This window comes from Pteropus medius, unplaced genomic scaffold (assembly GCF_902729225.1).
Source record: "Pteropus medius unplaced genomic scaffold, Ma_sr-lr_union100, whole genome shotgun sequence".
Classification (NCBI taxonomy): Eukaryota; Metazoa; Chordata; class Mammalia; order Chiroptera; family Pteropodidae; genus Pteropus; species Pteropus medius.
The window spans coordinates 21,278,183-21,303,245 of record NW_024351730.1 but is presented as its reverse complement, the minus strand read 5'-3'; the positions used below and the strand labels follow the sequence as shown (position 1 = coordinate 21,303,245).

The window sequence follows — 25,063 nt, the reverse complement described above, 5'->3', positions numbered from 1 at the left end:
ACTCCTGGAGGACAGCTGCCAGGAAATGCAGTTACCCCGTAAATCATAGATGATACTTAAATGATAAAAGCTGACATTGCTCCTGGGCTTTACCTTAATGATATTGAAAGGTTACAATATTTCTAAGAGTAAGTAGATTAGTTCTCTTAGGTTTTCTACCAGTGAAAACTGGAACAAGGTTTGGTGGTTGGGTAACTTATTTAGGATGAATTGTAGAGAGGAGGAGAACAAGGTGTTCTGCCAATAACCCACCACTGACTACATCTCTGTGGGGCAATCATCCCACAGAACAGCGTAGAACTGGGCCATCTTTTACCTTGGCATACCGAGTGACTGAAGGAAAGAAATTTTATCAGCAAGATGTGTGGCGTTCAAGGAATGTTGGTGATCTTTCTCCTAGGGAGAAAAAAAAACAACCCTTTTTAAATCATGAAAAGTAGCGTTTGGTAATGTATAAAATTAGAGTGAAAATAAAAATCTTCACAAAAATGATGTATCGTTCACAATTGGAAACAGTAGGACAGGTAAGCATAGGCAGTTTCAATAAACTTTGTATCAAGCTAAGAATCTAAGTAGTGTGATGAAGCCCAAATCACTTGGTTTCCTTTACTCTAGGTTTTCTGGGAAAAAAAAACCATTGTTGTTCTCTTCCGTGAGGGGATAGAAGGTGAATCACTTTTAGAAGGTGATGGCATCTATTTAATGTTTAAGGTTAGCCCTTGGATTACCTTCCATCTTCAGCATTCACAGTTTTGCCCTGCTATTATACATGGGGAAACAAAAAGATTTCAAGGAACTTATTTTCACTGCAACTCTACTATCAATTTTGTTCTTTCATGGATTATAAAAGATTAATATGTAATTAGAAAAGATGTCAGAATGAAATTTTTGCTTAAGTAAATTTTTGAATTTACTTAATGAAGAATGAAGAATACTAGCACTAAATAATCTAGTGGCCATAAACTTTTTCCAGGAGCCTCAAATTCTAGCCGGTGATTTAAACAAAATAACACAAAAACAAAATAAAACAAAACAGCCTTTAAACTGTACTTAGAAGGGCTCCACCAGCTTATGATGTCGATGAACGACATACATGCTGGGCTGTCTTCACAGTACCCATTTGCTATTAATGCTATAGAGATGAAAATGAACCCAGAAATGGTTTGGGGAACTTGAATTCAAAAGGAAAAATTAAATCCCACTGAAAGGACCAAGAAGAAATAAGCCTGCTATAAACAATAGTTTACATACTGATTGGACACTAAAGGTGAGAGTGTTTTAATTCCTTAAACCTAGTGTAGCACCCAGCCTCTAAGATGGTCCTCAGTGCTCCCTGCCACTTGGTATTCATGTCCTTATGTAATTCCTTTCTACATTGTACCAGGATTGGTTTGTATGACCAAAAGAATATGGCAGAAGGGATGGTATGCCATGCCTGAGATTCAGTTATGAAAGATTGCAATTTCCATCTCGGTTTCACTATCCATTATTATTGGCTCTAGGAGAAGCCATATTATGCATGGGCAACCTTATGAAGATGCCCACAGGCCAAGGAACTGAAACCTCCTGCCAAATGCCTCGTGAGTGAGCCTGGATGCAGAGCCGCAGTGACAGTTAACATCAGACTCAGCCCCAGCTGAGAGTTTGACTGCAATCTCATAAGAGACCTAGAGCTCGAACCACCAAAATCAGAGGCTCCTATTTCTAAATGTCAGGAACTGTGTGAGAAATTATGTTTGTTGTTTTAAGCTACTAAATTTTATAGTAATTTGTTACACAGCAATAAATAACTGCCATACTTATTTTTCATAAATAGTCATTCATTTCAAACTTTTCTTGGTAACCTGTTATTGAAGTTGAAATGGCATTGTCAAATAGCGATAAAAGTGTCTCAATAATAGACCAGTAGACTTTTTTCTTTTAATAGATCAGCAGACTTTGAAGTACATTTGGACCTAAAAAGATATATTTTCTTTAAATGAGAACTCAATATGAAAGTAGTTTAGAGGCAATTACTACTTGCTGTTGGAAAAATGAGGTAGATTCACTAATGTTACTACAGAGGTTTTCCCCCTTTTCAAGTGGTCTGTTAAATCAAATACAACAACAACAAAAGTGACTTGACAGAAATCATCATACCTTGGCCACTAGGCTATGTTATCCCAGAAAAAAAAAACAGTACAGTTACAAAGGTGATTTTGAAACAGCAGAGGGGGTAATTAAGAAATTAGGAAGAAAATGTACATATCTTATAAATTATACCTAACAAGTTGAGTTAATATTTTATGATTGCCAATTAAATTGAAAATAACAAATGATTCCGAATTCTCAATATTAACAATTGGTTCATTGATTGAGAGACCCAGGTTGCAATTTCTCTTTTGAGCTAATTTGCTCATTGGTTGAAGCCTAAGGAAGACAAACAGTAACAGACAGTGATGTAGCACTATAAGCCGCAATTCTTAATACCAGCAAAAAAAAAAAAGGAAAACCAATTAAAAACATGGTTACAAGCTTAGCAACTGAAAGAAACTGGTGATAATTTAGATCAGAGAAAGGACTACCAAAAAAAAAACTTAAAAGGTTATGGATAAAAGGAAAATAAGGGAAGCTTAGGGAATATAAAAATAAAGTTTTATAATAATTAAGTGTAACTCTCCACATAGAAAAAAAAAATAGAGAAAAAGTTAATGTAAATAATAGTTGTAAAGTTTTTTCTCCGCAAGTGCAAATCATATTCAAGCAAGCAAGCAGAGGTTAGTTCTACTCACTGTCAGAAGGTTTGCTATCACTTAGGAAAGGTTGCTGTTCCATGATGTCCATTGGAATTTTAATACTTGGAACTTTTTCTGAGTATGGGCAGTCGGACTGTGAAAGAAATTTACAACAGTTTTTAGAAAGTTTTTACTATACAGTCCTTCCTTTCTTCCAGTGTTGATTAAACCTATCATATTATCATTTACATTGTACTGAGAAAATCCTTATATATCATCATTTCTACTTCGCTAACTTTCCAAAATCTACACCATCTTTCCCCCTAATATTTGTTTTCTTCTCTTCTGAGTTAATGAGACTGACTCATTTAAAACTAGAACCACACCAAGTGGAGATGATTACAAATTGTAATAATTGCAAAACTTTCCATAAGCTGGATCCCCAATCAGCAAATATTTATGGGTTTGTTGCATGTGTAAAGTAAATAGTTTCAATATGAAAGATAAAAATTAGGAAATTACCTAAACTATAAAATGGTCTTGAAATTTTTGTTTTGTTTATGCTTTCTGATTCCATCTCCAGCAAAATGATGACTCAGCTTTCCTTCCAAAACAGGTAGAAGACTCTAACATCCACTATCTGGGAGCCCTCTACATATAATTGAAAATAAACTTCCCTCCTTTACACTAATACTCTATCAGAACTATTTCATAGTTAAAGATCGATTTCCATTTGTTTGTACCAAAGATATTTGAAAACTTAGCAAAACATGAGAAATTCAAATTAAAAGGAAGGTGCCTATGGTGGTCAGATAAGCAAAGAAGCATAACCAGAATAAAATGATAAAACCAGGCAGCTAATCATGAGGCCATCTAAGCCAACCTATAACAGATTTCCACAGGATTACCACTTTACTTTTTTTTAGAATTCATTATATTGAAGGCAAGTCTATGTTTGGATTAAAAAGATCAAATTCATCTTTTAACTGAAAGTACCAAGAGATAGCTTTCAGTTGAAAGAAAAACAACGGGAACTAAGAGGCAAAAAATATAAGGAAAAAATAAATCTTAACATAAAGCTTAACATACTACACACATTGAAAATTCTTTCATGATGAATCTAGAGAGGATAATGAGCCACATATTATTTTAAAGGACTAAGATATTGCATTAAAATTGACAAAAAAAAAAAGAAAATGCATCTACTTTTATGAGAATGTCAAGAGGAACAGGTTTTATTACAGTATTTCGAACATTTCCCCAAATAATAGCATTTATAGATAAACAAGCTGGCAGCCAATCCTTAATCATTGCCTACCAGGCAGGTTCAAAAATGATGGAGTGACTCAAAATGTTGGCAAGTCATAATTTTCACTACTTCTACTCACAAACATTAGAGCTATAATTCTCATGACTCCGTGGTGCTTCCTATATCCATGGACGCCACGACCCACGATTATCAGGTGAACAGTGGGGGAGCCATCCTCCAAATGTGGAGGCCCCAAATAATGAACTTAGTATACAGATGTACTCTAATTTGCCTGCTTGTATTCACTGTCTAGGACAAATATATAAACTTGTTTGTTTTGGTGAGGGTGCAGAGAAGAAGAGAAAGAGGAAAAGAAACAAGTATCACACATTATCTTCAAGAAATCTGTTGGGAACATGGAGCTGAAAATTGTAATTATTAGTAAAAAAATTGTTTAAATAAAATATAATTTGTTGAAAATCAAATCTAAGAATTGGAAACTTCTTAGGAGCTCATTTGTTCCAACTTTTGACATAAGAGAGCACTAAATTTAAAACACTTTCCAAAGTTAATATTTTATTTCTAAAAACCATTAGAGAAGAGGATTCTATAACATTACTTCATATGTTCATGATGTAATGAATTTTAAGTTTGGCGTCCAGATACATAAACTGAGGTACTTGTTCTGAAAATTCAAGATGAAATACTGCTTTAATTATTTCAGTATTTCAGGCAATTCTTTTTTTTGTTTGTTTTAGGTGGTCTAAAAATTTATTTCAAATTTTGATATCTATTCAATGTGTAAAAACATCATTCTTTTTAATACTGAATCTTAATCTGTGTTGCAGTTTAAATGCATTCTCTCTCTTTTTTTTAATCATCATTGGAAACAGAAAAGGTATATACCTGTTCTCACTGAAGATGAATAAGGACAGTAATAAAAACTCCCTCAGACTCTTTTTCTCTATAGCTAAATGTGTCTTGTATATTTAGCCTTTTCTTATTGGATCAATTTATCTGAAATCCAATTTTGTCCATTGCCTTCCTTCACTGTACTATTTTTAAGTTCTCTAAATAGAATACGATCAGACAGCCTGAACAATTGGAAATAACCAGACAGGTCTGGATTAGTGTTAGTTTTGTCACTGTGGCTGTGTAAACTTAGAAAAATGACTTAACATTACTCAGTCTAAATGTCCTTATCAGTAAAATAGGAACAAAAAATATATACTATACAGAACTGTTATGGCAATTAAGGACCAGAATGCATAATCAGTCAAAATGATAAAGTACAGAGTAGACATCAAAAATTAACTACACTCCTATCTTAGAATGGGATACCAGGAATACAATTATAACGGTGATGTTGCGCTGTTAAAAAATCCAGAACAAGTCTTCAGATAGAAAATGTCACTACGGTAGTCCTTTCAAAAGTCTCCTGGGACAATTTGTGTGTGTGTGCATGTATGAGTCTGTATGTGTATGTTAAACAAATCTGAGCTTTTCTTCTAGCACTCATCACAGACACCTACTGGAGTACCTGTATTTCTGTGATATGGTCTCCTAAAGAAAAAAAAAAGGGCAATAATTTCATTGCTCAACTTACTCGCGCAATTGCAGGAGGACCATTTAGACTATGAGACTGATAACTACATATAAAAAGAGCCCCAAACCAATTTCCTTTCCTTTTCAATGAAGGTTTAATGAGAAATAATCCTAAATCACATCAAAGCTCAATTCGAAGATAAGTACAATAGCAGAGAACATTGGTTGAGAGTCTCCTCAAAGGACACATAGATCATAGGAGGTAAAGTCACCAGTGCTTGTCCACAATAGGTTTATCATTACACTAATCTGAGTTATCTCAAATTTAAATCTTGGATTATCAATAGCAAATCAAATACACTTTATAGCATTACTAAGTGAACTTCCTTTTTATCTATAAGATTGGAGATCCTTGTTCTTTAGGTGTGGTGGCCTTTTTGTTTTGTTTTGTTTTTAGAAGCTATTTTATCATTTTTAGTGTACTAATGGTTAAAGAAGGTTTTCAGAAAATAGAAAAAACTGAAGAGAGAAAATAAAAGGCAAAGGAACATGAAGACTGACATACAACATGGCCAGGGAAACATTCTCGGAATTCAGCCATACATCTCACATAAGGGATAAAAATAATAAATCACATTTGTTTCTTTAACTAGCTTTACTTTGGAATTTTGGAGAGTTTCTTACATCGTCATTGTCACTATCCAGACTTCCTTTCTTCTTTTTCTTTTTCTTTTCATCTTCCTTCTTTTTCTTGTCCTTTTCTGGAATGACATCATCGAGGAAGCTGAGGTCATGCTGGGAGAAGAGGTAGTCCATGCCTTTTCTGACAGCTACAAGTGCCAAGATCTAGAAGGATAATTATTAAAAAGTATGAAAGAAACTTTGTCTGATGAAGTCATAATGACCTAAATCCTGCCCTATCAAAGGCTATAGAAACCTATTTTGTATAAGGCTAAAGGATGATGGAACTCATCTTGCTTATATGAACTATAAACATTTTCTTTATGGGGAAATTTGGTTCATAAAAGTCTTAACTGAAACTCACTTTTTTTTGTTCACTGAAACATATGATCATATTCACTTAGAATCTCAATATGAAAGGATTAATTTTTAAACCATTTCTTCCATGTCAGATTCTTAATAAAGTAACTAAATAATTAAAGGGGAAAAAACAGTGTGCATATGATATCTAATTATTTGAAATTAAAAGATTATACAAGGTTTTGAAAATCTTTGTAACATACAATATACTAAGACATCTTTAAAGTATTAATAAAGAGGTAGTGGCTAAGTATGCATAGACCATTTAATCTACTGGATGACTTCAAACACTGCCATTAACTGAATACTAACCATGTGTCAGATACTGTACTAAATTCCTAGACAGTATTTTTTTTTTTTTTACTTATTCCCACAACAAACCCAAAGAGTAGATATTATGATCTCCATCTTATAGCTGAGGAAATTGAAGCTTAGAGACATAAATATGTCACCCAAAATCACAAAGTCAGAAAAAGGAAAAGTATAGAGGGACCCAGCTGTCTGCCTCTAAAATCAGTATTCTTAAACTCTGTATCTTTCATTCTCTGAATTGCTCTTAAAGAGTAATTTTTGAAGGTACATTAAAGGTACATTTTTCTCAACAGTAAAATTAGTATGCACTAAAATACTAGTTATGACTCTGCCTCAAATAAACAGTTGCTTTTATCCATATGCTTTCTAGATGTCAGTTTCTTCATTTCCTAGAGAAATTAATAAATCTGCCCTACCAATATTACATGATTGTTTTGTGCTCAAATAAAAGCTCACAAAAGATAAAATATACTTTATAGGAAGATGGCGTAGAAGGTACAGGCTATGCACTCCTCCTCTAGTGATCACACAAAACAAAACTACAGAGCAACCAGCATGCAGAGTTGCCTGAGGTCTGGCTGAACAGAAGCCCTACAACTAGGGACAAAAAGAACAGGTCACCTCAAACTGGTAGGAGAGGTGGAGATGCGAAATGGCCCAGTCTCACCACTGCCTGTAGTGATCGAGGATCAGGAGGGCTATCTTGGCTCTAGAGGCCCTATCTTGGCTCTAGAGGCCCCTCCCCTAGCTGGGGGGTGAGGGGTCCCAGATACACATTAGGCTCCCCAGGCCAGGTTTCCAATGCTGGGAAGAGAAGTTCCCACAACTTCTGGCTGTGAAAACCAGCACAGGTTGTGGCTGAAATAGAGGGCTGCAGAAGTCACAAAACCAGCAGAGGTTGTGGCTGAAATAGAGGGCTGCAGAAGTCACAAACATTCCTCTTAAAGGACCCATGCCCAGCCTTATTTGCTGACAGACATGCTCACTCTGAGCTGTAGTGCTAGGGCAGCTGCTCGAGGTGTTCCAGGGCCATACAAGGAGGCACTGAGCTGTCGGGCTTTAGGGCAAGGGCTGGAGGGGCAGCTTTCTCCTGGATATAAGTTCAAGCAGAAGCCATTGTTTCTTTGTTGAGCCCTCCCCACTCCCTGCCTACAGACACAGGCACTGCTGTAACTGAGTCACCATCAACCTGGATAACAGAGGTTGCTCTACCCAGGAAATTCCCTGAGACTCTGCCTCTCCCAACTTGTGGGCCCACCCAAGCCGCTTCCAGTAGTTTATTCCATACAAACAGGCTGTCTTGGCCCCTGCTGTGAACGTGCATAAAATCTCTCAAAGGCTCATAATACCCAAAGAAGCACCATCTGACCTTGGTATGTCCTGTACCTCTTGCTGAGCAGCCCCAAGCCCTGCACTAGTAGCAACTGGCCTCGGTTACTGACTTGGCCCCTTGAGGCACCTACAAGTCCAGCAAGTGTGGCAGCCATGTGTGGGGTGCTTGGTGACTCTTACCAGGCAGCCTCAGAAGTAAGCGGGCTATAGCTGAATTTGGCCTGCAGCTGGACCCCTCCTGCCAAGAATGTGTTCTGGGCAGTAGCTTTATGTAGTTGGTGTGCTGTGGGCACACCAACTACATAAAGCTACTCTACTAAGACCAGGAGACTTAGAAGCCCTACCTAATACATAGAAACAGACACAAGAAGGCAGCAAAAATGGAGAGACAAAGAAGCATGTCCCGCATGAAAGAACGGAACAAAGCTCCAGAAAAAGAACTAAACAAGATAGATATAAACACTCTACCAAACACTGAGTTTTAAAGGTTATAAGGATGCTCAAGAAACTTAGGGAAACAGCAGATGAACTCACTGAGAACTTTAACAAAGAGATATAAATCATAAAAATGGAGATGGAAAACATAATGAGGAATCAGTCAGAAATGAAGAATATATCTGAGATGAAGAGTACATTAAAGGGAGTAGACAGAGTGGATTAAATGGGAGATTGAATCAGTAATTTAGAGGATGGGGTACACCCAGTCAGAACTGCAATAAAAAAAAGAACCCCCCAAAATGAAGATAGTTTAAGGAACCTCTGGGACAACATCAAATGTAACAACTTTCACATCATATGGGTTCCAGAAGGAAAAGAAACAGAGCAAGGAATTGAAAACCTATTTGAAGAAATAATGACAGAAAACTTCCATAACCTGATGAAGGAAGTAGACATACAAACCCAGGAAGATGAGTCCCAAACAAAATGAACTCAAAGAAGCCTATGCCAAGACACACTATAATTAAAATGACAAAGAATAAATTCAAAAAGAGAATCTTAAAAGCAGCAAGAGAAAGGCAATTAGTTACCTACAAGGGAGCACCCATAAGACTGTCGGCTGATTTCTCAACAGAAACTTGCAAGCCAGAAAGAACTGGGATGAAATATTCAAAACAAAGAAAACCTAGGACTAAGATTACTTTACCCAGCAAAGCTGTTGTTTAGAATCAAAGGACAGATAAAGAGCTTCCCAGACAAGAAAAATCTAAAGAATTTCATCACTACCAAGCCAGTATTACAAAAACTGTTGGAGAGACTTCTTTAAGAAGAAAAAAATATGTATCAAAAATCTAAATAAGGAATGACAATAACTACATATCTATCAATGAGTACTTCAAATGAAAAAGAATTAAATGCTCCAATCAAAAGATAGGGTAGCTAAATGAATAAGAAAACAAGACTCTTACATATGCTGCCTACTAGAGACTAACTTCAGATTAAAAGACACACAGACTAAAAGTTAAGGTATAGAAAAAGATATTTCACAATGAGCCTAGAAGGTAGTGTGCTGAGTGGAGTAAGTCAGATAGAAGAAGACAAATCCCATATAATTGCACATTTGTGTGGAATCTAAAGAACAAAACAAAACAAACAAACGAAAAAACAGAAACAAATTCATAGATACACAGAACATTTTGAGGGTTACCAAATGGGAGGGCAGTTGGGGAGGGTAGATGAAAAAGGGGGAAGGGATTGAGAAGTACAGATTTTAGTTACAAAACAGTCATGGAGATATAAAGTATAGCATAAGGAATATAACCAATAATATTGCAATAACCATGTACAGTGTCAGAGGGGCATTAGATTTATTGGGGTGATCGCTTTGTGAGTTATATACATATCTAATCACTGTGCTGTATATCTGAAACTAACATAATATTATATGCCAACTATAACTTAAAAATAAAAAATACTGTTTAAAAAAAAGCAGTTTTAGGTAGTTTTTTCTCATGTGTTTTCAAATGACTCTACTTGAGGATATTCAAGCTTTTACACAAGTGAAATGCATGGGAAATGTAATTTACCACCAAAAAAACAAAAACAAAAACAAAAACAAAAAACGAGTTATCTTTGAGGAGAATAATTTTAAAAAATACTTTATAAAGGTAAAAATAAAACATTTCTTTATTATTTAGCACAAGCAATAAGTGATTTACTGAATATATTTCAAATTTATCCAGGTCTAACTTTGTTTTTTCTTGCTTTAACAAAATGAATAGATAGGTAAATTATACCAATAGACAAATAGGAATCATTTCTCACATCCAGTGTGTTTTCCAGTAAGTTAATAGAGTTTAAGAAAAAAAAGAGAGAGAGATAGAGATAAGGGATCATCAAGAAAAAAAATATATATCTGACTCCACAAATATCACTAGTATGTTATACCATCTTTTCTGCTTCCCTGGAGGAAAAACAATTATAACAATTATAAACAACAAATATCCATAAAACAAAATAATAATCCTGGCTAAGAGGATTTTTATAAAAAATAAAATATAGTTTGTGTATGAAAATTCTGTTTCCAAAGCCAGGTGGGTGACAGAGCACACATGAGGCTGGCCTTGTGACTTGTTTCAAGTACAGGAATATGTATTTTTTTGCAAGAAATGGAAAGCTATGGTAAAGTATAAAATCGATAATAAAGTCAGATACAGAGCTAGCATTTCCCTTTTTCTTTCTTTCACTTGTAATTCAGAGTAGAATATTAGTTATTTTACCTTGCTTCTCATCATATCACAGGAAGGACAGAGAGCCCAGACTTACACTTAGCATGATACAAACTAGTAAGAACTTCAAAAACTAAACTTCCCATTCCATTTCTTCTAATTCACCAATGACCTCTCATAAGATGCTCATTTTTTTCTGTACTATTTGGACTGAAATGTGGCATACATTATTATTTAGATTCATACTGTTATACAATAGTATTTTAAAAATAACTAAAGTACATGGTGTCTACTATGCACCAAGCATTGTGCTATATACTTGATATGTATCACTGATGCTCTGAATAAGAATAACAATGCTATCCACATCTCACTGATAATTTAATGGCAGCTCAGGGAGGTTCACGACCCAGCACAAACCAGACCTGGTATCTGAACTCTTAAGTTTGACTCTAAGATCCAGTGTAGACAACCACAGACATAGGAACCTAAAATTATAACAGATCAAGTCAAACTGACTTGGTCAAAACTGGAAAAAATTAGAACCACTCATGTGTCTTCTATATTACGCTAACCACATGATATTCGTGTGATCTTATGGCTAGGTTCAATTAAAGGAATCCTTACCATGACTGGAAAAATGATAGCAGCCACAGTTGACTTGAGGATCCAGAGCAGGGCTAGACACAACACCTGCAAGAAAGTGAACAGGTGGACTCTGCGCAGGGGGACATGGCGCAGGTAGATAAAGTCAGGCTGATGCTTTAGGGGCATCAGAAGCAGCTTCAGACGATCCATGAACTGGGGAAGAAAAGGGAAAAGAGTACAACTAAATTACTTCAAGAGCTGATACACAAAGTCATTACTATTATGCCTAAATATCCCCTAGTGATCTATATTCTGTAATTTGGGAAAGCAGTATCTTTTTCAAAGGACACTGGTCAGGCAATGCAGAAATTTAGTCTAGCACAGTAAGACATTGTATGAGTCTTCCAGTTTTTATTGTTACCTTGCAAGAATGTTATGCAGATATATGAGATAAAGTGGCCACCAAAGAATAAAGTCGAATAAAGTCACAAAGGAAAATATAAATTCTAGATGCTCATCTCTTACATTCTATTTATACTATCTGAATCTCGGGAGAGATTACAGTGAGGTTCAGAGTGTCAACAACTAGGTATTTTGAATCTAGGAGAGGCTATCACATTGTCATGTACAAACAAGTATTAAAATGACGGCTGATTACATATGTGCCAGGTGCTGTGCTTCAAAGAATAACTGCTGATTTTACATTAATGAAGATGATAAGGTGATATTTAAGTGCCAGTCATAGGATCTTTCGAATGAAAGATGCTCAGTAAATAGTTGTTGAATTGAATTATTATATAATAATAACTCTGAAATAATACCTTTGCTTGCTTTCTGGAGGGAAGGGAGAAGTATAAAAGTAAACTAGACTATCACAGACAATCTTCTGTAAGGTGATTTCCTATCTAAAGGGTTTCCTTTCTTCCTCCAGGGCTATTTTTGACTAGTGAGGTCTTTGCCGTTCATAAAAATTGAGTTACGAAATTTCTTGCTAAACAAATCTTGCCAAAAGGGCTAAAAGAGGAAGAATCAAGAGAAAAGAAAGGAAAAAGAGAAAAGATAATAGAGATAACAGCGCTGCAAAATTTTAAAAATCTACTCTCTTTCTCTTCAGCAAAGAATTTTCCCCCACATCATTATGAAATTGATTTTTTTTACTTAATTTAATAAACATATACTGAGCTTGAACCATCAATTAAGCACCTAGAACACATTAAATCAAACTTTTTATCTAGACTGACCTATTAAAGCTAAACAAAAATAAAAACTATTAGTTTGGAGGCCATGTTAATTTCATATTTTTTTTCATTTAGAGGAATAAAGACTATTTAGAATGCCAAGTACGAATGAAACATTTTGACATATTTATCTTCCCAAAAGTTTTGTGGGAACTAATAAACCCACATTCATATTCATGTAGTCCTATCTCTGAAGAACCACCTTGTGTTTTGCAACAAATATCCAAATGGTGAAGAATTCTGTTCAATGGACCTAAATAAGGAAAAATAAAATAGCTTTTTCTCTTTTGGAGAGTCTGGCCACTTGCCTAGCTCTATCTGATTCTAAAAACAAATTAATCTAAATTCAATAAATGAAAGCAAGGACTATTATGAAGGGGTTTAAATAAATTCTTACGATGTTCAGAGAACATGCAGTCTTTTCCCATTAAAATATCACTAAGTGCTAAATAAGGCTACAATTAACAAGGTGCCAGAAAGCAGAAGTACTTCCAGTTTCCTGGTGCGAATTAAATTAAACCTCAACTGAAAGACAAGGTCCCTTACAAAGTTTTCCCTAATGATTTTTTTAAAAGGGGGCTAGTTTTACCCAAGTTGTGAATAGCTGAAGATTTCAACAAAAGTAGCATATAAATCACACTGACTTTATTCTTTTATTTGTTGAAAACTTTCGATCATTGATCTTAGCCATGTGAAAAGCAAATCAAATAAGAATAGCCTGATCTTAGTATAGAATAAAGGCAAATGGATAAATAGTATCTTGACAAGTACACTAAAAGGGTTAGATTTCCTTTTCGAGATCAAAAAAAAAAAAAGAAAGAAAAAGAAAAATAAAAAAAGAAAGAAAGGGAAGGAGAAAAGAAGTAAAGTAGAAGGAAGGAAAGTCATAGTTCTCTTACCTTCCTGGTCAAATGACCTTACCATCCTATTTTAAGAATGGGTACGTATGATAACATTTGTTAACACAGCTAACTTTGTTAAATCAGGAAATGAAAAGCAGGTAAACAGTGGAGAAAGTAGAAAATAAATGCACTTTAAAAACTTAGAAAATAATTAGCAATTTTCTTTGAAGATCTACTACTGGACTAGCCTTACTACTAGAAAAACAGGAGTATACTTAGGTTGATATGAAACACTTACCTGGACACCATTAAGGGATGCTACCCCCATATACAGGAACACGCCATAGAGCACAGGCATGGGAATAAACTAGAAAAGAAAAAAAATGGAGCAAGGTTTTAAAACAATAATGATAATAATAACAGTAACGGAGGATAGTTTAATTAAAATTATTGAATGGCATTGGTTAATAAAATCAAATAGGTTTTAAGTGTATAATTCAATACTATATCATACGTATATTGCATTGTGTGTTCACCACCCAAAGTTAAATTTTCTTCTGTCACCGATATTTGACCCCTTTTACCCCTACCTATCTCCCTTCCACCCCCTTCCCTCTGGTAACCACCAATCCAGTGTCTGTGTCCATGAGCAGGATAGTTTAAATAGAAGCTAAATCTGAAACTAAAAGATAGGACATAATAATATAGTGATTGCAAATTAGTGTGCTTTACTCATCGTTGATAAACTTCTAAACCTTTCGTACTAGAAATAAATGAAAGAGGGTGAAGACTTTCAATTTTCATTTGATGCCTGTTGGCATTTTTTTTTATAATGGGCATGTATGGCCTTAATAATAACTTTGTTTTTTAATGGGGAAAAACATTTGTTTCCCTTTCCCCTCAAAAGAAATGACTATGTAAACCAGATACTTGGAGGGACTGTGAGGTAGAGAGGTAGAGTCATCTCACTCCTGAGACCAAGTTCTTTTCCCAACAGTCTGGTGACTTCTTTCCTTAATAATTTTCACCAAATGATCTATCAATCTGGTGTTTAAATGTTTCCTTTAATTAAGAAAACATCAAAAGACTATCCTCTTTCTTCCTCTCAGGAATATTAATAAAACTAACTAATGAGAACACTGCTTGAAAGGAGCATCGAGCATCTGGAAGCTATTAATTATACACACGGATTAATATACAACTTTAAAAACTGAATTAGCACATTTCATGTCTTAATTAGCAAAAACGTTCTTTACATTAATACAAGGTGTTTTAACAATGGCAAGTTCCAATATGACTGATGTTCATAAGTTTTATCTGTTCCTAGACCTTTGAAATGTCCCTGGTATCGCAGAAACTAAGCAAATTAAGAAACACTGTTTCTGAGAAGTATTCTGTCTGAACTACAAAAGGTTCTCATGCTTGTATTTTGAAAAAAAGTTCAACTAATTTCAGGAGTTTTCAAAGATAAAATACTAAACCGCAATCAAGTCCAATCTTACCAAATCTACATAAAGGAAGCTATTGTAGCCAGAAAACAGTGTGACTTTAGAGTAATATTTAAAGAATTAATGCCTTGTATTAAGTAAAGCACAATTTCTATCAGTCTTTCCTTGTGATTACCTAAAACAGTTCGGTATCTGAGACCCTTCAGCCACTACTAGGGAAACAGTAAATTCCGAAATGTCACAACATTCTCCAATTGTTATTGGTTAGCTATAGAAATTATTAACTTTATATGAAATAAATATACTTATTTATATAAAACATCACATATTTCTAAAAAAAACAATTTTAACATATGTAATTTAATCTTGAATTCAGGGAAAAATAAGCGACATTGAATGTTGAAGGAGGTAGGAGGGATGATTTAAGTAGTGAAGAAGCCATGTTTGCTGTAATTGCCAACAGTCACCACAAAGAGGTGAACACATCACGTTCAAGTCATTTGAGTTCTGACATGTATCTTTATTTCCTTTCCAATGTGCATGTTTCCATTCATTATGATTCCTCTGTACAAATTTACCAAAAAATAAAAGTAAAACTAATGAAGGGACCATTTTATAGCTTTGACTCACTTCTTAATTTTTTGACTATTTTTTTACAGGTAATGGCACTTCCTTTTTTCCTTAATATAGGAAGATTTCCTTCTTGTAATTTTATTTTTAATTTTTTGGGAAGAAAAGAAAGGAGGAAGAGGGAAAAGAGAAGTATAGTTTATGGGAAACTAGTTAGAAACCCTGCAACAGAGTTTTCAATCTATGTAAAGTGATTTCTTGGCTTGAAAGAAAAGAATCACAAATCCAAGCCTAATCTCCATCCCTCACCTAAGCTTGGCCAATATTTTCTCTAAGGTACTTCTAACACCAAAGTGAGTAAAAGTTGTTCCTTGGTGCCCAGGTCTATTATCTCTGAACTTATGATGACAGATGTCACTGAATCTACCATAAAATAAAATCAGAAGTCAACATTAACTCAGAATGGCATGGAAAATAGGTAGGAAAATAGCTTTAGATATGAAGATGTTTTTTAAAAATATTCTTTGGTGAAAAGGAAAGTGTATATAAAAGAAAGGCTGTTAATTAGATTTTTGGCCAACTTCAATGTGATACAAATTCGTATGAAACTCACTATTTTCCTTATGATAATGCAGTGTCTCAATAAATACTTTCTAGTTTAGAAATCTTGGTAAAATTTAAAAGAATAACTGGGTTGGAGGATACATTTTATTGGATTTGGTTCATGAGTCACATCAGAAGGTCAACCTTTAAAAATTCATCACAATAGAAATATCTCAAAAGAAGTAAAAAAAAAAAAAAAAAAAAAAAAAAGAATGGGATTTCCAGTTAAAATAATATAACATACATAGTAATAGCACGTAGACATTTTTCCAAAGTGAGACAGGAGAAATTAAAACATAAAAAACACAAAGTATACAATATTCGCAGGCATATCAAGAATTGCCAAATGATAAAATTATACAAAGAGAATTATATAAATCATCAACAAGCTCAGGAAGCCAAAAATATAATTATAAATAAATATTATAATGCTTTTAATAAATATTAAAAATGGAAAAATTAAGTGCTTGATCCTATAACCAGACAGAATTATGAAAATAAGATAAAGTCAATGAAGATGAACATATTTAGACCATGTCACTGAATTTTTCAAATTGTGGTAACTGTCATTCTGGTGTTTTTCACTTATCCTTCTTTTGACTCTGATAGTGTTAGATTATTCCCACAAGAAAAAATGGGAACTACTATTAGATTCACCACCACCACCATCATTATCATCTTCTTCATCATCATTATCATTTCTCTTTGTTTCCCTGTTAATGAGCAGAGTGTGTGACATATTGTAGGTCAACCAATGTTTGTCAAATACAAATTAAATGCTATCCTCTACATTGTAGAACACTAAACAAATCTGGAAGATAAAGTTTGACCACTCCTCATGTTAAACTAATTCAAGCAAAGGGAACAAAAGTAGCAGTGAGTTTTACAAGATCTTTATTTCTTTATGTTCATTAGAAGAATGAAAAAAGCTCAAGGAACTATCTTCATCTTTTTGCTGCTCTTTTATTCTCTCCAAGTCTCTCATACAAAACACTAGCTTAACAGGCAAATATTTCCACTATAGAAACACAGATCCAAACCGTTTCACCGGCTTGGGAAGCCAGTTATGCCAGTTTCCCAACAGTTCTGTGTTGAATCAGTGGTGAGATTTGAGGCATGTAAGACTGTAAGTGGCTAAGGTCAAGGGGTATACTTGTGAACTTAAACCTAGTACACTACAATTCCCTATGCCATTAAACTTGTGAGGGAGGTAGGGAGTTGGGAGAGAAGGTGTTGAGCCATTTCAATTTAAAAGTAAAAGTCACACATCTCTATTGCTCTCATTTATTTGAGCCGCCTTTTAAGGTAAACTCTTAAGTAAGACCATTCTTTAAAGTTGTCACCTGTTTCTTTAAAACAGTGTACAAAGCCACAAGTTGGAGGGAAAAGGATTCCCATCTGCAATATGAACCCTAATATCCTTTTCTGTGTGAATTTTGAGGTTAATTGTTAATCTTGACTTTTAATTCTAACTTTAGACTTAGTTGTAACTTAGGTTTTAGTTTAACTATACCCTTAACAACTGCTTCTTCCTGTACTTACTTTTCAAATGAGCTACAAGGGTTTGGTGGTAAATGCATAATACCTTAGCAAACGTTAATGATAAAAAGGACACACAATCTAAAATGAGGTGACTTTATCAGATATGGTTCCTGAGGTAAGGAATATCCTTAATTACTAAAGGAAAGAATCACAGTAGTAAATGCTGGACTAGTTAATTCTTGTTTTTAAATCTAGCTTTCCCACAATATGTAGGACACTATATTAACAAAACAACTTCACATTCCACTTTTTGAGCAAAACCTTGCCTAACAAATATGTTTGCTGGACTGCCTTTTTCACTGATTCCTACAATGACTCTTTGCATTGACCTGAAGTTGCAAGGTGTAAATGGCCACAATAATGGACACTAGCAACTGAATGTGGCTGAGTCAAAGTATGAATTACATAAGGAAAGTCAAAGGAAAAGCAAGCTCGTCCCCATGGATCCCACACATCTCTCTCTCTTTCCTCTGTATTCTAATCTGCTCCTGTAGCTACTAAAGTACTTTGCATATCACAGGCAAAAAGAATCATTGTAAAAGAAAGAACAAAAGGTCTTTTAGCTTTAATTCCTCTGCAGTCATATTTGGGTGCAGGATGAGAAAATAGTTAAGAAGAGGCCTTGTTAAAAATGTGAGTCTGCATCTCTTCCTAAAAATAGCAATTTATACAGTATCTGTTCTCTGTGTCCCTTTGGAATCATACATGATTAGTCAGCTGACAGATTCTCCAAGATTAAGGCCAATTTGCTGTAACAACTAAAAAAAAACCTTTTAAACACATCTGACTTTTTAAAATTAGGAATTTATATTGTATTAAGGAAAATAAATAACATAAAATAAAGGAGAAGAAGGGTGGGGGATGATGAGTAAATTTGAACTGAGAGAAAGACCCCTATTATCCCTTACTAGTGGCTAAGCACAGAGATCCCATGAAAGAAACTGCATGTGTCATTCAAGCCCTCCTCTAGGGAACTCAGGGGCAAATTCATTCCCAGTAGAGCTACCCACAACATGGGGTCATAACTGCCTGCAATGACCTCTCTAAAAATGAATCTCTCCAGATGAGGTCCCACTGCATATGTGGTAAAAATCTGTCATTAGATATTTCTACCATCTGATGTGCTCGTCTGTTTGTGGGGCAACAGAAGAACATAAAGCATTTCAGTAGTGGATGTGATGCTATGAAACACACAACTTCAACCCCACCTCACAACTCACAGTGTCCTGGCAAAAGCAACAACAGATTTCCCTCTGTCCCCGCAGAACATTACAATCTGTAGTCTTTTAAGGTTCTCTCTACGTAACCAGAAATGACTTCTTTGAGATTATTTTTAATTTTACTACCCCACGTGTTACATGAGATATATATTCCTTCGTGATCACAGTCAGAAGGGAATTAAATCAGTTAACTGACATTGTGGAAACCAAGGATGAAAATGAATACTTAAATCTTTTAACTGTTTACCAGGTATTCTGTGCATAATGTTTGCATTAATCTAAATTCCCTGAAGGTAAAGTCAGTTTTATCTATAGATTAAGAAATTATAGGTCCGTTTTCCTCAAATTCGTCTGATGGGCAATTGACATATAAATGTGCTAACGAGAGAAATGGAGAGCTTTTGCCTTTCACTATCTGTCCTTCTGTATTGTTTGAATTCTTTACGAGAGTGTACTGCTCCATTACTTGTATAATCAAGCATTTTAAAAACCTTAAAAATTAGAATTTTTTAAAAATAAAATTTTTCAGAGAAAAATTTGGAAAGGTATTCTTAACAGTGGTTGTTCAGAGTTCTTAGGTATATAGGTGATTTTCATGCTTTGCATTGTGGTGCAAAGCATTAAGATACAAAAAATATCAATAACTGCCTAGTAATGTTTATATAATAGAAAAAGAAAAAGAAAATGCTTATGTCGCAAAAGAAAACTGGGAGCTTCATGACATGTATATACTAATCTGTTTTAGTCCAATTTCTGCTTTTAAATAGACTTCCACGTATTAATCTATTCAGGCAGATATTCACCCCATTAAACTTACACATTGACTCCAAACTTTCTAAATAAACTACCATATCATTTTTCTTCGTCAAAAGTTTAATTCTAAGTTTTCTAATTATAAATCAGTAATATTACTCTATTCACCTTTTCTGAATATTAGGCCTTCCTAATCAAAGAAAACAGAAACACAGTCAGCAATAATTAAGAATAGGAGAAAAATTACAAAGTAATCATCCTGAGTCACTCATGTTATCCAGGAGTTTAATATGGAGAGGAGGGGGGTACAGGATTTAGGAACAAGTAAATGGAAAGTGATACGAAGAAAGGATGTAAGAAGACTAGTGGGAAAAAACACAAATGGTCAGATGTAAAAACAGTCATGGGGATGTAAAGTACAGCATAGAGAATATAGTCAGTAATATTGTAATAACTATGTATGGTATCATATGGGTACTAGATTTATCAGGATGATCACTTAGTAAGTGATATAAATGTCTAATCAGTATGTTGTACACCTGAAACTAGTATAATATTGTATGTCAACTTTAATTGCAAAATAAAATAAATTACTTAAGAAATACTTTTTAAATGTGGGGTGGAGGGGAGACCAGTTAGATTGAACTTGCAATTTTTATAAGTCAAAAAGTTTGAGCATTGATAATTTAATATGATTCAACCAAATAACTGTAAAGAAGAAGGAGGAGGAGGAGGAGGAGGAGGAAGAAGAAGAAGGAGGAGGAGGTGGAGGAGGAGGAGGAGGAGAAGAATGGGAGTAAAGGGATGAGAAGGAAATCAATAAATGTTTTTTAAAGTCCTCATTCTATTTGACATCTGCTTCAATATGTTAATAGAACTGATGAGAATCCTACAGCTATCTCATAAAGAATTCTACTCTTCACACATTCAATATCTATCAATGTTCTGGGAATGAGGAAGAGGTGAGTATTGCACATATTTACCTTCAAGATGGGAGCCATAAAGACTGACAGACCAGTCAGAATAAACACAAGGGTTCCAGTGACTCTTTGTTCCCTGAAACCAAATCAAAAGATTACCACTTCTTGTTTTCATAAACACACTCTGTCTTTCTACCTTCTAAAACAGCAATGGTGTTGATATCAGATGTAATTAATACTTCAAGAACAGCATATAAGCTCAATATAACTATAAAATTCTCTTATTTTATTATATGCAATACGTAATTTGAATTCATCCAGAAAAAACTGATTCTGCTAAATTCTTTGCTCCTTTTAGAATCAAGAAAGAAAAAAATCACTTGCTCTTGGTCCATCAATTACTGGCCTCTTTGAAGCCCTTATTTTTTAAACAACTTAAACTGTTGTGTAATTATACCTTCTTTCACAGGAGACAGATAATACATTGTCTCACATTCTAATTAATAAATAACTCAGGGAAATTTCATAAGTGCAATAAATCCCATCGGTCTAATTTCCAAATCTAAGACAACAAAAGTACTTTTTAACAAATATAATTCCCATACAACACCCCCTCCCCTGGCCCTCAAGAAAGAATCACCCACTGTTGTGGCGTGGGAAATGATGGCTCTGTCATATGAGCTATTCACCCAAGCACTTAGTAGCAGCATTTGCTGCAAAAACTATGCAACAGCATATAAAGGTCTTGTACAGCCCTTCATGGTGACCCAAATTTAACAGCTGGAGGTCAAAGTTTCTCAATGCTTATGGGGACAGAAAATGAACTAGAAAATAAGAAATTTTTTCCCTTCATAGAACCTTAAAATCATAAGCAGACTCAAGAGTTTTAGGAAGTCTCAATAGAGCTGAAAGATTAAAGGGTCTGGCTTTTATATGTGATTGTGATAGACTAAGCACCACAGCACCAAAAGGACATGCGTGTTGAAGAAAATGAATGACCTGCTTGCATTTTCACATTGTAGCATTCAGCCTTTCATTAATTTAAGGAATTTACGTATCATAAGAAATGTACTCAAAGAATTATTTGAGGACTCTCTGATGAAAAATTTAGTCCTTTCTAGAACAGCAAGTACAGGAATAAATTATCACCAGCCCTTTCCCCTCCATATCTGCCTATGTCCTTATGATTGGCACGTGAATGTGTGCATGATGTGTTTTATAAAGCCATTTTCCTCTGACTTAACATACCTCACTCCGAGAAACTTTGGTTGTTCTCCGGGTGCAGAAGTCTCTGTCTCCATCTTCAAACTGTCGATGTGAGCAATGGAAATGACAGTAGCTGCCACGTACCATGGAAGAGCCATAAAGGAGCACACCACCATGAGGACAGCCACCCAAAAGAGATCCAGGTGATACCCAGCTCCTTTCTGTAGAAAGAGGTAACGAAACCACGTGGATAAAATATTCATAATGCTATCTAGTCATATTTCCAGATTTTCCAGATGGGAATTAAGATTACTAAAAGAAACCAACTTACATTACATGATAAAAAATATCCACTAGTAGGTTAGCTCCTCCAGTGAGGGGACTTCATCATCCTCACATTATTTGCCCTAGCAATTAACACAAAGTGGCCACATGACACCTCTTCTAGCTTGATTTATTACAGCTTACTTATTATTTGTTTAGTGCATTCAATTTTGTAATCAGAACAATGGAGATATACGTCTACTTTGAAGAGTTATTTGGACTAATCAATGAAGTAACAGGCAAAACGTCTCGTAGGAACTTAAATGGTAGTGGTTGTTACAAAGTAAAGCTCAACAATGGTCATAGTAGCAATCATAATATTGGTTGCTGTTAACCTAAGTATGATAAGCACCTTAAAAGCAGGCTCTATGCCTTCTCTGCTTGACTATTTAGCAGTACGCTGTTCACCTAGACAGTACTCAGCATATGTAGACTAAAGATCTGAAAGCAACCTTCAGAACTAATGTGGAAGACCATTTCTCACCTCTCATAGTATATGAAAATAACTTTATAATCTATTAAACATTATCATTAAGGTAATTAATACTCCCCCTCATCAGAATAGACTGATTTCAAATATTGCCCAATGGTCACAATAACATTTACTGACTGGAAGAGCAGACAATTATAACAAAAGCTCTGGCTCTTTTACTCACTAAATAAATACCGTTAAATGTGCATACAGTGTTATTTTACGGTTATATTTCTCTGCTCTGTTTGCAAAGAAATCAAACGCTAAATACCCCTATGGAGCCTGAGAAAACAGAGCAGTCCATTTTCACAGCATGAAAGCAGCAGTGCCAAGAGTCAGAATATGACCAATCCAAGGGAATAGAGACATTGACTTTAAGAAATGAGAATGAGATTTACACTAGGAACCCAGTGACTGTTTTGGTTCAGATCCTGTTACAGTTAGTCAGAACACTTCTCTCTTCTCACTGAAATGCCGAGATTTCACCCTTGGCTCACGCATATGGGTCTAATCATGCATGGTCTCAGAGAACTCATCACAGGCAAGGATAGCTGACACAAGAAAGAAAAGCAGATATTACCAGTCCAGGTTTGACTAAGAACAAAAACCTCCTTGGGAGACAAAGTGATTAATATATATTCATAAAACCAGTTCATTTCAGTATAAGTGGTCTGAAAATAAAGCTTAGGTAAGGAGGTAGGGTAAGGTAGCAGCATACTGCTAAGGTAGGGGAAAAAAGGAAAAAGGCAGGGATGGCTGAATTAAACACATTCAATAGTGACTAATGAGGTTAATATCGTGATATATCTTTCATTCATTCAACAAACACTGACTACCAATTTACTAATAGGCATAGTCCTAGGCATTGGTGACACACTTGCGAATAAAACAGACAAAAATTCCTGCACTCATGGAGTTTCCATTCTACTGGAGGAGATAATAAACAACATAAATAAATAAACTACACAGTATCTTATACAGTAATAAGGAGAACTGTAAGAACTTGGGCTTGTACACTGAGTGCAATGGGAAGCCATTGGAGAGTTTTAAATGAACGAGTGACACGGTTTGCTTATGTTCTAAACACTATGGCTGCTGCATTAAGAACAGACTGAAGAGGGTCAAGGACAGTAAGGCCAGTCAGGAGGTTACTGCCCTAATCCATGTAAGAGATTGTGATAGTTAGAACTAGAGTGGTAGCAGTAAAGATGGCAAAAAGTGGTTGAATTCTGATTATACCTAAGGTGGAGCCTACAGAATTTGTTTGTTCCTGCCTGTGGTTGTGTCATATGACCTTATTTCAGGCCATTCAGGATCTGGCCTCTGTTCACATCTGCAGCATCTTCTTTCACTTCTCCCCTTGCTTGGATCCTTTGCTATGATCACTTTCAACCACATTCAATTCCTCAGCTATGTCTTACTAATGCCCTTTGTGTCTTTGTCCATACAACATTCCCTACTTGGAATAACCTCTACTCTGCCTTCTTCTTCCCTTGGCTCAGTCCCACTCATCCTTAAAACTTAAATCAGCCTTCATCTTTTCTAGTAGTTTTCCTGCTACAGCCCAAGTAAGATAGTTGAAGCCAGTAAGGTTAGGTCTTCTTCTTTATGTTCCCCTATCTATCACTTTACTCTTTCCTCTATCATAGCACTCAACACACTGTTTTGAAGTCGTATGTGTATTTATCTGTCTTTGACATTAGACTACAAGTAACAGTAGGACCTTGACCTTATCCTGAATACCTTAGGAGACTTCATGATACATAGTCAGTTCTCAATTAATGTTTATTAAAAATGAATGACAAATAGAATATATACATTCTTCTGAATGACAACTATAAACTCTTAATTAGCCATATAAAAAAATTAAAACTTTGTTAATTGGTAGAAATGTGAATTATTGGTGGGGGGGAGTAGGGTGGATAAAAGCTAAAACTATCATGTAGTTTTAAGCCCTATTTAGACTAAATTACTCAAGACCATATTAGAGGTACCAACATGGTAATTAATGGGCAGGATCCTCAAATGTTGTCACCAAGGAAACTGTAATAACTGAAAGATGTCCACACTAACCAGATCAATGGGTCAAAAGAATAGTTGTTGCAGAAAAAGTCACACATGTTACCCTAAGCTATCTCAATGCTTCCTTAAACTATTTCAGCTAAAAGAAGTTTGAGTTAAATATTCTAGAGACTAGCAAAAAGGGGCCACATAATACCAAAGAGGCTAGAATGAGGACTGTAGAAAGTATAATAAATACAAAGGTAACTGCAAAAACACCAGAATATATAAAAGTTCTGAGACAAAGTAATTATAGACATACAATTATTCTGTGCCTCAAAAGCCTTCAAAAAGTCTTCCTTTTCCTCAACCACAGAGACTTCTTGATGCTCTTAAGAGAAAAGGAAAATCATCAGTGCGACCCGAAGGCCTTGCCTGGTCTGCCTTTATATAGTTCCCTCTCCAGACTCAACTCTC

General features: G+C 35.1%; 1 protein-coding gene across 9 annotated transcripts in view; it reads right to left on the bottom strand.

Annotated features, from left to right (window-relative positions):
- SLC4A4 (solute carrier family 4 member 4) overlaps nucleotides 1-25,063 on the bottom strand; it is a 357,503-nt gene that overhangs the window by 4,118 nt on the left and 328,322 nt on the right. For 8 of the 9 annotated variants that reach the window (XM_039845398.1, XM_039845397.1, XM_039845399.1 and 5 more), the window contains 7 exons: nucleotides 21,832-22,010; nucleotides 20,647-20,719; nucleotides 13,826-13,894; nucleotides 11,487-11,660; nucleotides 6,193-6,354; nucleotides 2,772-2,868; nucleotides 317-396 (listed from right to left, as the gene is read on the bottom strand). In XM_039845398.1, the coding sequence (XP_039701332.1) occupies nucleotides 353-396; nucleotides 2,772-2,868; nucleotides 6,193-6,354; nucleotides 11,487-11,660; nucleotides 13,826-13,894; nucleotides 20,647-20,719; nucleotides 21,832-22,010 (798 nt within the window). In that variant the 3' untranslated portion in view covers nucleotides 317-352. The remainder of the gene's footprint in view (nucleotides 1-316; nucleotides 397-2,771; nucleotides 2,869-6,192; nucleotides 6,355-11,486; nucleotides 11,661-13,825; nucleotides 13,895-20,646; nucleotides 20,720-21,831; nucleotides 22,011-25,063) is intronic. The other variant, XM_039845403.1, reaches the window with a different exon arrangement.